Below are 15,112 nucleotides of genomic sequence, written 5' to 3'. Positions count from 1 at the left end.
ATTGTATCTATTGTTAGTTACTATTAAGACGTTTGAGTTGCTATAACTATCTAATAGCACTTACGTCTTATTTTCACCTGATGATCCTTTGTGAAGTATGGTATGGTTACGTGAGTTTGGCCTGGTTCAGATTAAATACCTAATAAACACGTGGATGCCAGCTATGGATATTTATCAGCCACTATCCATCACTAAGGAATCAAAAATGACAGTCCTCATGTCTACTGAGAAACTGTTCCCAACTCCCCATACAGAACATGACAAGGCAGTAATAAGGCACCCCCCCATACAGAACATGACAAGGCAGTAATAAGGCACCCCCCATACAGAACATGACAAGGCGGTAATAAGGCACCCCCCATACAGAACATGACAAGGCAGTAATAAGGCACCCCCCCACCGTCAGGGTAGTATATGTATATATGATATACCATATATGGCTGTAGGCATCAGCCACACCATCCAGCATCCCCCTTGTTGGCAGTTGTCTCAGTCTGAGCCTAAACAAGGATATTCGTCCTGGTTGGTCCTTGGATGGGAGTCCAGGGCAAAGCGTCTCAGACTAGGAGCGCTGATCTAGTACCAGTTTAGCCTTTTAGATCACGATTAATAAGATTACATGGTCAAGGAGGACCTGATCCTAGATGGTGGTTGGGCAGTGGTGTTGCATGGCCAGTTTGGTGAACTCGCCTTTCTAAAGACCTGTGATTGACAAACATTCATTCCACCAAGGTCCTTGCTTTCACATGGCACTGCCACAAGATTATGGTGCTATGAGTAGCAACACATGCTCCTCATATGGCCACTTAATTACTCACATCTTCCAATGGGATCACACAACCCCACCCCCCATAAGGAAAAGAACAGTGTACTGTCTATAACAATTCATCTGAGGATCCTCAGTAACCAAAGGTCAAAGAAAAGAAGACAGTCAGCATTATGTAATGTCATTGTCAAAGTTTATTGTCAATGAAAACCCTGGTGGTGTAAAAAACAAAAAACGTGTGGCTGCCTGTCCGCCAGCAGTTTTCAACCAATCCGCCAATTCATTCTGAAGACTGCCTTTGGCGCACACTCACCGTACAACAGGAGAAAATGAACGCAGAGGAGTTACACTCGTACAATATAACTTTTCTCAACAAATGCGTGAAAAAAAAAAACACTGAGGAAAGTAGAACTTTGAAGTTAATGACCTTTTGGCTGTGGGTTGTTCGACCAATCACCATTTGACAAGATGGATAAACTTGATATACAGAGGTACTGTCCCCAGTTTTTCCAAGTTATCGGATCGAATTTCGGCAATCGGATCGGATTAAATATATATAAATACAGCGGGTGTATCATTGACTTGAATGTGGATACCCGTTCTATTAATTTCATCCTATCCGATTGCTGAAATCTGAAAAGATAACTTTTGAAAAACTGTGCAGCAGGAGATTAGTAGTGGTGTTGAAGTTTTAGTAAATTAGCAATTTCAAGATTGTAAATCAGAAATACGAAGGTGAGCATGAGGCCCTGCAATGACACCAGTCCGTCACAAGAGGGAGTGCACTACCAGGTAAATGAAGGACACTAAAATGGCAAATCAGATTTGGCCTTGTTACGTGGCACTAACGAAAGAATGTTTTAACTAGAATGCCAGAAAATGTGGAAATGCTTACAACTGTCTCTCTCATATCTCAAATTGAATTCCATGATACAATATTGGGACTATTGAGACAATGCTAGATGCTTAAACATTATGTAGGTATCTATCTGCTGGTTGAACAAATACAGCCTCTACTCTGGATCTTTTTGAGAGAAAAAACTTGACTGAAGTCCCACACTAACTAAAATGTTGCTGGTTAAAGAAATGTAAAAAAAAATTATCAGCTGTTGATGACTAAACAACCCTGGGTGGCATTGATTAGCACACACCGTAGCAAAACATTTCGCAACAGAAAATGAAGACAGGCATTTCATATTGTACAGATAGTCCCTCCCCGTTTGCTACCGTTTTGAGTCTAGTGAATACTGGTACTTTGTAATCTGCGTGTATTGATGAAACAAAGGTGCCTCTAAAACCAACAGCGTTGCAGATTCTCCACAGAGCAGGTTAGAACAGTCAGATGAATCAAGAAGTGACATCACACAATGGAATGCTTTCATTTATAGTGAAATGGAAGGAAAATGAGGTACAACAAACAGGAACATCGTTAGGCAATGGACCTTTGGTTAAAACGACAGCCAGATCCCTTGGGTGGCAAGGCTGGCAAAGCATGATATTGAAACAAAAACAGTAAGGAAATCTTAACATGGTAATACGCATAAATAGAAACTTGCTGGTCTCAAAGAGGAGGTGATACTCTTTCTTGGGTCTCCACACGGAACAACGGCGCTGGGAAAGTGGGAGTGGCCTATAGAATCGGTCACGTGTAATTGGCCCAAACCGTCAGGGTTTAAGGACTTCCGGGAGGGCATGGTCGTTGAAGGTGCGAGCCGATTGGACCATGAGGAGAGAAATGGCCGCTGTGCCCTCTGCTCGTGGCCATCCTTTACAAGGGCACGTGGCTGAAGAGGTAGGACACCGACTCGCCGTTGTGGGTTCTCCTGATCGCCTCGGCCAGGATCATGGCTATATCTATGATCTGGTGGAGACCATAGAAATACAACATAATATATACATCTCTATGGCAGACAACCATTAACCAGTGCCTCAGGTCAGGTCACCTATAGGGCAGCCAATCAATCCTGGTTGGAATGGTTAGCTCTAACAGCAGCAAGCTACAGTTTCGAGACATGGGAGAGGCAAAACGCTACATGTATCAACAAAGGGATTCCTCAAACCTTATTGGCTAAAAGGTACCAGGACGTGTGAGTAAACAGGAAGTGCCCATCTGGACAGTGGGTACCTGTATCTTTGGGCACGACTTCATCTTCTCCTCCTGGGGGATGGTGTTGGTGACCACCACGGCCTCGAAGGGAGCATCGTTGATGCGCGCGATGGCCGGACCGGAAAATATGCCGTGCGTGAGGATCGCATAGACCTTGATCGCACCGGCATCAATCAATCTAGAGAGAGATATGAGTGGTGTAATATTGTTTTTTTTTAAAGTGACAGTAATATGGAAACTGTGTTTGAAAGTCAGATAAAATAATGCACATGAACAACATAGAAAAATTAAATATGCACAAGCATCAAATAGAAGAGTGAAATGTTGAAGAGTTTCAGAGAGACAGTGAAACGGGAGCCATGGTTGAGACTGGAACAAACGATAATGACTTCAAGATTTTCCCCCCTTTTCTCTCAGGCCGCATATGTGCAAACAGTAAAATTAAAAAAGCAGAAAACGTGCATTAAAAACAGCTACGTTTTAGGGCCTCCCGGGTGGCGCAGTGGTCTAGGACCAGAGTCTCTGGGTTCGCGCCCAGGCTCTGTCGCAGCCGGCCGCGACCGGGAGGTCCGTGGGGCGACGCACAATTGGCCTAGCGTCGTCCGGGTTAGGGAGGGTTTGGCCGGTAGGGATATCCTTGTCTCATCGCGCTCCAGCGACTCCTGTGGCGGGCCGGGCGCAGTGCGCGCTAACCAAGGGGGCCAGGTGCACGGTGTTTCCTCCGACACATTGGTGCGGCTGGCTTCCGGGTTGGAGGCGCGCTGTGTTAAGAAGCAGTGCGGCTTGGTTGGGTTGTGCTTCGGAGGACGCATGGCTTTCGACCTTCGTCTCTCCCGAGCCCGTACGGGAGTTGTAGCGATGAGACAAGATAGTAATTACTAGCGATTGGATACCACGAAAATTGGGGAGAAAAGGGGATAAAATTTATAATAATAATAATAATTTTTAAAAAAGTTACGTTTTGTAACTGCAGCAAACAGGAGGGCTTCTACATTTGGCCAAGCCCCCATTCTGATGCAGAAAAAACCCTGAGTGGATTTTGAGTCTCCACATCACTTCTCACCCTCTACACAATCGCTCTCATTAGGTTTGATACAGTGGTTCAGGTCAATAACCAATACTGTGATTTGAGATCAACGGATGCTCAACTGATGAGACTACATAGCAACCATCTATAAATACTGACTTGTATTGACACCACAAGCCACAAATAAACTAGATCAAGGCCATGGTAGAATAACTTTGGGGATATTAGGAGCTGTGTGAGTGTATATACACGTGTGGTTGCTCACTTCTCAGCAGCTTTGCAGATGGTACCGCAGGTGTCGGCCATGTCGTCGACCAAGATGGCCACGCGGTCCTTCACGTCACCGACCAGGACCATGCGGTCCACCTCGTTGGCCTTCTTCCTTTCCTTGTGGATGAGGGCAAACTCCACATTCAGGCGGTCAGCGATGGAGGTCACTCTGGATACAGGAATTTAAAACGAAGAGATATGAGAAATATGAGATATGCATGTCAGCGTCAGCTGAAATAGCATCTCATTCGCATGACCTCCAGAAGTCTAGCATAACTCATCTGGAAGATGGACAAGTACAAAGAAACTCCAATGAAAGGTTAAGGGAGAGATGAACAGGTCCAAACATTTCTGACTTTCCCCATAGCTTTTCCACATTGTTGAAGACCTCAGGACCAGCCGTATCTGGTTCATGTGACCCTGCCACATGGAATTGGTTATTACCGTTTGGCTCCTCCAGCGTCAGGGGACACAATGCAGCTGTTCTTCCACTCTGGAATGTTCTCCCGGATCCATTGGAGGACCGCGGGCTCTGCATACAGGTTGTCCACGGCGATGTCGAAGAATCCCTACAGAGATCAGAAAAAAAGTTTTAAACATTTCCCCTTTAACATGATAATATACAGCCTCTCCGATTAGCCTAATATTGAGCAAAAACAGAGAGTACTTCAGACTTCACTGCAATAACTTGGGATGAAACTGAAATTGATTAACTACTACTACTCGTTTCAATTCAATATAACTTAATTTAAATCGACAGGGAAAACTGCACCCTGCAATTGCATTGCTGTGATGTGTTGGACGCTGCCTACCTGGATCTGCGAGGCGTGGAGGTCCATTGTGATGATGTGGTCGGCGCCGGCTACAGACAGCATGTTGGCCACCAGCTTGGCTGAGATCGGAGCACGACTCTGGGACACAGAGGGAGTTACAGGCTCTTTCAAATGAAGCACACAATTTAATTATTCAGCGTGGCAACAGTTGTAGTACTACAGTAAAATGCCCTGGATTTAAATAACTAGTGAAGTCTAAATCCTCTGCTCCTCCACAAGGAACACAATCCTTGTTGGCTACAGGTTGTCACGTGTTCAACACAGACATCTTGGTCTTCTGTGGTTAATACACACAGCCCTCTGTAGCCAAATAGCAGCACAAGGTGACCGTAGAGATTCTGGTTTCAGGGGACAAATCACAACTCACAGGTTACTTTATTTACACACAAGTTCAACTCTGGCAAGACGCTTGTTTCAACATCTATTTTGTACTAGGTCACATTCCACAGTGCCATGAATGGATTTAACATGCCTCAGGGAAAAGACAACAGTGATAGGCCTACATGTGGAATTAAACATCCATCATTTGGTATAATCCAACATAGCCCGTCTAAATCCTTCTTGTATTGAACTTTGATTTACAAACACAAGTAAACCCTCTGTCTGAAATCTGTTATGTCCTGTTCTAGAACTTGTAGTTCCGAGTGTTTGTATAGGCTACAGATGTATTTCCCAACTTGTCCTCCAGTAACCCCTACAGCACACATTTTTGTTGTAGGCCCAGACAAGCACACCTGATGCAACTAATCATCAAGCCCTCAATGAGTTGAATCGGGGTTGCGACTAGATGGGATGCCCCTAATGTCAGAAGTTACTTTTCAAAGCAGGTTAGGAACATTGAAGGTTAGGAAAAGGGTTAGCTAAATTGCAACAATTCTTCAATGTGACCTCGAATATACAAGTTATGACATCACTGACATTAGCAGGATCCCTGCTAGACACGACCTTGAATCAGTTAAGTAAGCCCAGGGCTACAACAAAAATGTGTGCTGTTGGGGGTACACTGGAGGACTGGAGCAGGGAGACACTGGGCTACAGTATGCCACTACGTTAGAGGGGCCTTTGAGGTCTGGCATGTTACACATTCATGTTAGAAAACATAATAGGGCTCCCGAGTGGCGCAGCGGTCTAAGGCACTGCATCTCAGTGCAGTGCCTTACTAGTACCTGGTTCGAATCCAGGCTGTATCACATCCGGCCTGTGATTGGGAGTCCCATAGGGCAGTGCACAATTGGCCCAGCGTCGTCCGGGTTTGGCCGGAGTAGGCCGTCATTGTAAATAAGAATTTGTTCTCAAATGACTTGCCTAGTTAAATAAAGGTTAAATATGCTCCAAAATGTTAGAGATCTCGTGCTTAGGGTCTCATGATAGTAACTGGTGCTTGATACATTGTCTTTGGGTTGATGGAGAGAGAAAGAGGGAGAAACGGTGGAATATAGTATAGGCCTCAGAACAACTGTGGCTTGCTACATGAGGAAACTGTTACTTTATTACCTGGAACAGTGTGTGACAATCATTTACCAAATAAGCGGTGGTCTGTGAACTTTTTCTCCCCTCTTGGAATGCCTGACGTCAACTTTCATTTCAGTAACATTAGCACGAACTGTTAACCAGAATTAGGCCTAATTGTTGTCGGGTGATGAACCATGCTCTGATTCAAACCTACAGCTATATTTGGTAGATGCTGTATTTTTCGTAAGGTTGTTGTGTAGTAACACAGAAGTTATTGGATGACATTCACATTTGAAGAATCTCAAAGTAGCTACCCTTTGCCTTGATGACAGCTTTGTACACTCTTGGCATTCCCTCAACCAGCTTCACCTGGAATGCTTTTCCAACAGTCTTGAAGGAGCTCCCACATATGCTGAGCACTTGTTGGCTGCTTTTACTTCAATCTACGGTCCAACCCATCCCAAACCATATCAACTGGGTTGAGGTTGGGTGATTGTGGAGGCCAGGACATCTGATGCAGCACTCCATTACTCTCCCTGGTCAAATAGCCCTTACACAGCCTGGAGCTGTGTTGGGTCACTGTCTTGTAGAAAAAAAATATATAGTCCCACTAAGCGTAAACAAGATGGGATGGCATATTGCTGCAGAATGCTGTGGTAGCCATGCTGGTTAAGTGTGCCTTGAATTCTAAATAAATCAGTGTCACCAGCAAAGCACCCCCACACCACCTCCATGCTTCATGGTGGGAACAATACATGCAGAGATCATCTGTTCACCTACTCTGGGTCTCACAGAAACACAGTGGTTGGAACCAAAAACATAAAATTAGGGCAGATTTCCACTGGTCTAATGTCCATTGCTTGTGTTTCTTGGCCCAAGCAAGTCTCTTCTTAGTAGTGGTTTCTTTGCAGCAATTCGACCATGAAGGCCTGATTCATGCAGTCTCCTCTGAACAGTTGATGTTGAGATGTGTCTGTTGAACTCTGTGAAGCATTTATTCGGTCCTCATGAGAGCCAGTTTCATCATAGTGCCTGATGGTTTTTGCAACTACACTTAAAAACTTTCGAAGTTCGACATTTTCCGGATTGACTGACCTTCATATCTTAAAGTAACGATGGATTGTCGTTTCTGTTTGCTTATTTGAGCTGTTCTTGCCATAATATGGACTTGGTCTTTAATCAAATAGAGCTATCGCCTGTATACCACCCCTACCTTGTCACAACGCAACGGATGAAGGAAATCAATTCCACCATTTAACTTCTATCAAGGCACACCTGTTAATTGAAATTAACTCCAGGTGACTACCTCATGAAGCTGGTTGAGAGAATGCCAAGAGTGTGCAAACCTGTCATCAAGGCAAAGGGTGCCTACTTTGAAGAATCTCAAATATATTTTGATTTGTTTAACACTTTTCACTACATGATTCCATATGTTATTTCATAGTTTTGATGTCTTCACTACTATTCTACAATAGAAAATAGTACAAATAAAGAAAAACCCTTGAATGAGTAGGTGTGTCCAAACTTTTGACTGGTACTGTAAACATGCTACGTTTTGCACTACATACTGAACACCACACAGTGAATCATAGTAGTGATTTATTTGTGCCTGGGACCAGCCCGGCAGATAGGCTTACCTTGTCTTTTTTGTCCTGCCGGGCGTAGGGGAAGCAGGGGATGACGGCGGTGACGCGGGACGACGAGGCGATCTTGCACGCGTTGATCATGATCAGCAGCTCCATCAGATTGTCGTTGATCTCGCCGCAGCCGCTCTGCACAATGTAGACGTCCTCGCCGCGCACGCTCTCCCCGATCTCCACGCTGACCAAGAGAAGCGGCATTATTATTTAGTGTCATCTTAAGGAAAGGATGAGGATCATAATTCTTACCACCACCATGGAACCTCACACTCACCTCCACACTGAGGTAGAGAAGATCATCCCTTCCTCCTCATCACCCTGCTCGTATCGCTCTACGCCTATAGCTCCTATACCCTGACGGAGAAGGCTGATCATAATCTTCTCACCAAGGACCGTTATCAACTAGGCCATCTCCCCTCCCCCTACAAGGTATGCTTAGAAAAAAGGGCAACTGCTACTCACTCATGAAAGATACTGCACCAAGAATCACTTTCCAACAACACAGTATCATACCTGCACGCCAAAAGCGGAGGACTGATGGAGGTCTGGTGCAGTAAATTGGAGTGACCAGAACGAGCTTAACGTTGACTAACTAGCCTCACGTGAGAACTCTCATTTGAAAGTGCGTGTGGAAAAGCAGACTTCCGGGAATCAGTGTACACACACACACACACCATCTCTCCACAAGTTGCAGGCATCAAAACAAGTTAAAAAATAAACGTCTGAAACATTCCAGACAGGACAACCTCCTTTCCCTACCTCCGCTGGAGCCACGTGCTCACATCTGACCAAGAGAGGCAATTAACGCAACAGCCGGTCTACCTATCTGAACCACCCAGAAGAGGAGGCACGAGGGAATCTGTGTTCTAAGGGGAGAGCGTAAGCAAGATGTGAGGAGACACGAGACCCACCGCTACTGTACAGACTAGGACTGTCGCAGAGTATTAAAAAAAAAAAGTGATCGACCGAGAGTGTTCTTTCGACCAATCGATTGGTTTTTAAAACGTGTATTTTTCCATATATAGGCACACCCTAAGTTAATAAAATCAACAGTATGCACTGAGCTTGTCTGATGCTTTAAGCGCACTGTTTGATGAAATAATTAAGACACACAAGATAACCAGTTGAAAAACAAACTGTTTCTGACCACCCCTCCCCCCGCTGCTGTCCTTCGCAGATTCTGCCGCAACGCTCCTGAAGTTGCTGGTAATAGGCCTGGTTGTAACTATATTTGAGAAGCAAAAACGAAGAATTATGTTGTTTAACCTGCAAACCAACTCAACGGCATATTGAAGATCGTTTCAGAACCACGGACATCAACCGCAATCCAACGAGGGAGAAGGTGCTCACTAACGATTCAGTTCAGCACCTTGGAGAGCACTACTGCAGCAGCCACTGTCAAGCATTTAAAACTGGCCAATGTTTTAGCATGAAAATAGAAAAACTAAGTAGACTAATTTACTGTTTTCAAACGGTATGTCATATTCGTTGTCGAACTATGGTAATCAAACTGCTGTTTGCAGAGTTTACATGACACTTTTGGCATCAATCCCTTACTACAACTAAATGCTGCCATACTGCAAACTTTAACATTTTGTCTTAAGTAGGCCTAAGAAGAGTATCAAGTATTTACCGTGTGTACCGGTAGATAAGTCTTAAGCTACAATTAGGCTCCTGAATCAGTCTGAATGTGCCATCCCCGCGGCCTAGTCACTAGCTAGCACAATATGCTAACGTTAGCGAGCTAGCAAAACATTTGGCTATAGGATGGCACTGGCAGCATGGGATTATGGAGAGTGCATTCAATTGTTTATTTGTCATCTTGCTACGTAGTTATCTAGCTGTGGGACACTGCACTAACTCAGCAGCTAACACAGGCAGCTGTATCATGGAAACTAGCTAATCTATTGTCTCTAACATTATTAGCTACAGTGGTTAGCTAGCTTAGAGAAGTATTTACTGTTGTGTGCATTCCGTCTGTGCACTTAGCTAGCTACCATCCCATAGCCTACATTGCACATGAAGTAGAGGTCAACCGATTAATTAGGGCCATTTTCAAGTTTTCATAATCGGCAATCGTCATTTTTGGACGCCGATTATGGCCGATTACATTGCACTCCACAAGGAGACTGCGTGGCAGGCTGACCACCTGTTATGCGAGTGCAGCAAGGAGCCAAGGTAAGTTGCTAGCTAGCATTAACCTTATCTTATAAAAAACAAATCAAACTACACATGGTTGATATTACTAGTTTAACTAGTTTGTCCTGCGGCAAATAATTAATGTGGTGCCTGTTAAATTTATCATCGAATCACAGTCTACTTCGCCAAACGGGTGATGATTTAACAAGTGCATTCGCAAAAAAAGCAGCGTCGTTGCACCAATGTACCTAACCATAAACATCAATGCCTTTCTTAAAATAAATACACAAGTATATATTTTTTTTAACCTGCATATTTAGTTAAAATATATTCATGTTAGCAGGCAATATTAACTAGGGAAATTGTGTCACTTCTCTTGCGTTCTGTGCAAGCAGAGTCAGGGTATATGCAGCAGTTTGGCCTGCCTGGCGTGTTGCGAACTGTGTGAAGACCATTTTTTCAGAACAAAGACCGTTAATAATTTGCCAGAATTTCACATAATTATGACATAACATTGAAGGTTGTGCAATGTAACATCAATATTTAGACTTATGAATGCCACCGTTCCGTAATTCACTGAAAGAATAAACTTTTTGTTTGAGATGATAGTTTCCGGATTTGACCATATTAATGACCTACGGCTCGTATTTCTGTGTTTATTATATTATAATTAAGTCTATGATTTTATATTTGATAGAGCAGTCTGACTGAGCGGTGGTAGGCAGCAGCAGGCTCGTAAGCATTCATTCAAACAGCACTTTCCTGCGTTTGCCAGCAGCTCTTCGCAATGCTTGAAGCACAGCGCTGTTTATGACTTCAAGTCTATCAACTCCTGAGATGAGGCTGGCAATACTATAGTGCCTATTAGAACATCCAATAGTCAAAGGTACATGAAATACAAACGGTACATGAAATACAAACGGTACATGAAATACAAACGGTACATGAAATACAAACGGTACATGAAATACAAACGGTATTGAGAGAAATAGTCCTGTAATTCCTATAAACTACAACATAAAACTGGAACCACCAGCTTTCATATGTTCTTCATATGTTCTCATGTTCTGAGCAAATAACTTGAACTTTTACTTTCTTCTCCAACACTGTTTTTGCATTATTTAAACCAAATTGAACATGTTTCATTATATATTTGAGATTAAATACATTTTTATGTATCTATTATATTACGTTAAAATAAAAAAGTTATCATTCAGTATTGTTGTAATTGTCATTATTACAAATATATATATATATATATATATATATATATATATATATATATATATAAAAATAATTAATAATAACAAATTTAAAAAAAAATGTAAAAAAACAATAGCCTGATTAATCGGCATTGGCTTTTTTGGTCCTCCAATAATCGGTATCAGTATTGAAAAATCATAATCGGCCAACCTCTAATATGAAGTGTGACTGGCTCATCCATGGATGTAAGGAGAAAATGCCCTTGTTTTTTTTCTTTTTTGTTAGCTCCCACGCGGGGGTTTGTGCTCTCTGATTGGCTCAAAGTTAAATTGAGTGTCACTGACGAGCATTGCGATTCTACAAGTAGAATGAGTAGGTTCGTCGTTACAGGTTCTGTTTTTGTTCTTGCAAGAGAAGGGACGGCCTCCCACTGTGTTAAGTACCTATCGGCAGTGAGATTCTCGGTGTGTTTCATACTTTTTATTTATTTAACTAGGCAAGTCCGTCAAGAACAAATTCTTATTTACAATGACGGCCTCCTGCGGGGGCTGGGATGAAAAAAAATATATGACAACACATATCACGACAAGAGACAACACAACATAGAGAGACCTATGACAACACAGCATGGTAGCAACACAACAGCAACACAACATGGTAGCAACACAAAACATGGTACAAACATTGGGCACAGACAACAGCACCAAGGGCAAGGTAAAGACGACAATACATCACGCGAAGCAGTCACAACTGTCAGTAAGAGTGCCCATGATTGAGTGAAGAGATGGAGATAGAACTGTCCAGTTTGAGTGTTTGTTGCAGCTTGTCCCAGTCGCTAGCTGCAGCGAGCTGAAAATACGAGCGACCGAGGCGATGTGTCCTATAAGGAGCATTGGTGGCAAACCTGATGGCCGAATGGTAAAGAATATCAAGCCGCTCGAGAGCACCCTTACCTGCCGATCTATAAAATCACATCTTTGTAATCTAGCATGGGTAGGACGGTTATCTGAATCAGGGTTAGTTTGGCAGCTGGGGGAAAGAGGGGCGATTACAATAAAGGAAACCATGTCCAGATTTAACCTAAGCTTTGCTATGTGCTGAGCGAAGGACAGTGTACCGTCTAGCCTTACTCCCAAGTACTTGTATGAGGTGACTACCTCAAGCGCTAAACCCTCAGAGGCAGTAATCACACCGGTTGGGAGAGGGGCATTCTTCTTACCAAACCACATGACCTTTGTTTTGGAGGTGTTCAGAACAAGGTTAGAGGCAGAGAAAGCTTTGGTGTAGAGCATTTAACACAAAATCCAGGTATAATATAGCTGACAAAAAAAACACTATTGCACATAGGGGACAAAGTAATGTAGCTAGGCTAAATCAATAGGAGACCTTAGCTCACCTTGGTTCATGGGGCAGTGCAGTGAACTCACTCACACCCATTGCATCATATTGCAAGTATTGTAACGTCTACATGCACCAGCGCAGGTTTATGTAGTAGTTACCATCTCTACTGAACAATTAGGTCAGCTTGCTTACTGGCTGGAAATGAACCTAGATTAAGTGCATGACATCATTTAGGCTAAAATGGAACTGAGGGTGGCAGCAGGGCAAACAATTATAGGAATAAATCAGATAAGAAAAATGTATAAATGAAAAACATATATTTTATATTTGAGTCATTTTAGCATAGGCTCATATACAGAGCAACTTACAGGTGCAATTAGGGTTAAGTGCATGACATAATGTAGGCGGAGATGGAACCAGGGGTGGCAGCAGGGCAAACAACTATAGGAACAATTCGGATTAAAAAAAAACACATACTTTTTTTTTTTTTTTTTTTACATTTTAGCAGAGGCTCTTATACAGAGCGAGGTACAAAGGTACAATTAGGGCACATCGACCGATTTTTCACTTAGTCGGTTAGGGGATTCAAACAGCCGGCTTTTGGTTGCTGGCCCAACCCTCTTACCCACTAGGCTACCTGCACAGATCACTCAGTTCTTTTCATTACATTTTGTAGCTGCAACGTTTCAAGACCTTTGCATACTGAACGTGGCCTTGTTCTCTGTTGCTGCAGTAGTTGGTTCTGTTTACACGAACTGTTGGCTATTATCAAGTCACGTGAGTCTTTTCGCAAACTAGCTAGCATGTTGTATCTTTCAAAGTTACGACTCAACAATGAACACCAGCATGCGCAACCATGGGATTACATAACTACATATAACTAACTAGCCAATTTAGGGATTGATCTAATAACGTCAGCAAGGTAGCGTTATTCAGTGACGTTCGCATAGTTGGCAAACTTACTACTCCTGCGCACATGTGATTGCATGACCCAGGCTGCAGTAAGTTAACGTCCAGCACCAGCGAGCTTGCTAGGCTAACGCAGCTGGTAAGTTAGCTAATCATGCACCTATCTAAAGACAGACGAGAAATGCGTAAAAAATAAACCTACCATGTTTCTTGGTTGGAGAATTTCTTCGTTATCACTTTCCCCAATTCCAGTCCGAGGCGATCAGCCACTTTTTGTGACAGGTCTTGGTGGGAGCTCCCGCTGAAAAGCACGATGTTCGGCATGTCCTAAATTTTTCTGTGCAATTTGGTTATGCGAGTAGGAGATTTTGGATGCAACAATTATCCCTCAAGGGGCAAGTTAGCTAACAAGTTAACTTATTATCGCTGTAGCCCACGCATAGCAGATCAGCACGAGAGGAGACCTAAAACTGAAAAGGAAGTGAGAATCGTGTTTGCATGGTAGAGCGGAAGTGCCGCTTCCTAATTCTTCTTCTTCTTATTTGGGATTGTTTTGGCGGCTCGCATCCGATTTCAGGTGCATGCACTGCCACCTACTGTACTGGAGTATGAGGCTATTCACGGCGTACCTACCTAAAATTATTTGTGATACAGTTGGGGAAAAGGAACAATTATCTTACCAACTATTAGCCCTCAATAAAATGATAAAGAAACACCACCTTATTCCACTATTTACCCTATCTAATCCTACTCAACACCCCCTGCAACCTTGCAAACCCAAGTATTTCTCTGCGGCTGCCATCCTCTTCCTCATTGGACAAAATCGATGCCTTTCTTCGTAGGTGGGTTTTTTCTGCGATTGGCATCTGACGTTATGGTTCATGCTATTTGGAAGACCAAACTCCATCCCACCAAAACAGGCTGACATTTCAGGCGGTCTTTTCAAACAGCTTTTACACTAAAATGACATTATCATAATTTTCACAAATTCACAGTATTATTCCAACCTCATACTGTGGAAATATATATAAAACCGTGAAAAAAAGTGTTTTGTCTGCACTGGGCCTTAAAAAAAAAGAATGTATTTGCTTGTCCTGCCACACATACATCAGGCCTACTATGACTGACTAACGCCTCAATCACACCGACAGCGTCATCGCATTTTGGTACACCAGAAGTACATTAAATTCCAAGTAACGCTGCGTTTGCCTTGCAGCTGCATTTGCAGTGCGTTCTGTGTGGTGCATATGTTGGATTTATCAAACGTGTGCGTCAAACTGTATGCGTAGACGGCTTGACAGAAATAGTAGCAGAAGGTGAGTGTTGAACTTTTGCTGCACACATATCCAGATGATGACACTATTGGTGTGATCAAGGCATAATAGTTACATGTACTGTTGGTTTGAAAAGCACATTGGCCAGAGA

At 43.1% G+C, this 15,112-nt stretch overlaps 1 protein-coding gene across 1 annotated transcript; it reads right to left on the bottom strand.

The window, feature by feature from the left end:
* Positions 1–940: 940 nt before the first annotated feature.
* On the bottom strand, positions 941–14,184 carry LOC120051309 (ribose-phosphate pyrophosphokinase 2). The gene is made up of 7 exons (XM_038998121.1): positions 13,890–14,184; positions 8,093–8,276; positions 4,983–5,081; positions 4,615–4,739; positions 4,166–4,339; positions 2,892–3,051; positions 941–2,627 (listed from the first exon to the last, which is right to left on the bottom strand). The coding sequence occupies exons 1-7, from the start codon at positions 14,009–14,011 to the stop codon at positions 2,535–2,537; spliced, it is 957 nt and encodes a 318-aa protein (XP_038854049.1). The 5' UTR covers positions 14,012–14,184; the 3' UTR covers positions 941–2,534.
* Between the last annotated feature and the right edge of the window lie 928 nt (positions 14,185–15,112).

The sequence above is a fragment of the Salvelinus namaycush genome, chromosome 7 (genome assembly GCF_016432855.1).
Source record: "Salvelinus namaycush isolate Seneca chromosome 7, SaNama_1.0, whole genome shotgun sequence".
Lineage (NCBI taxonomy): Eukaryota > Metazoa > Chordata > Actinopteri > Salmoniformes > Salmonidae > Salvelinus > Salvelinus namaycush.
This window is presented reverse-complemented; position numbering and strand designations above follow the sequence as displayed.

Bases quoted from the DNA above. Each gene is read 5' to 3' on its own strand.
- LOC120051309 (XM_038998121.1), bottom strand. From the start codon at position 14,011: ATGCCGAACATCGTGCTTTTCAGCGGGAGCTCCCACCAAGACCTGTCA. The intron at 3,052-4,165 runs GTGAGCAACCAC...ATCTCTCTCTAG, and splicing joins ATCTGCAAAGCTGCTGAGAA to ATTGATTGATGCCGGTGCGA. The intron at 2,628-2,891 runs GTACCCACTGTC...GGTCTCCACCAG, and splicing joins AGTCGTGCCCAAAGATACAG to ATCATAGATATAGCCATGAT.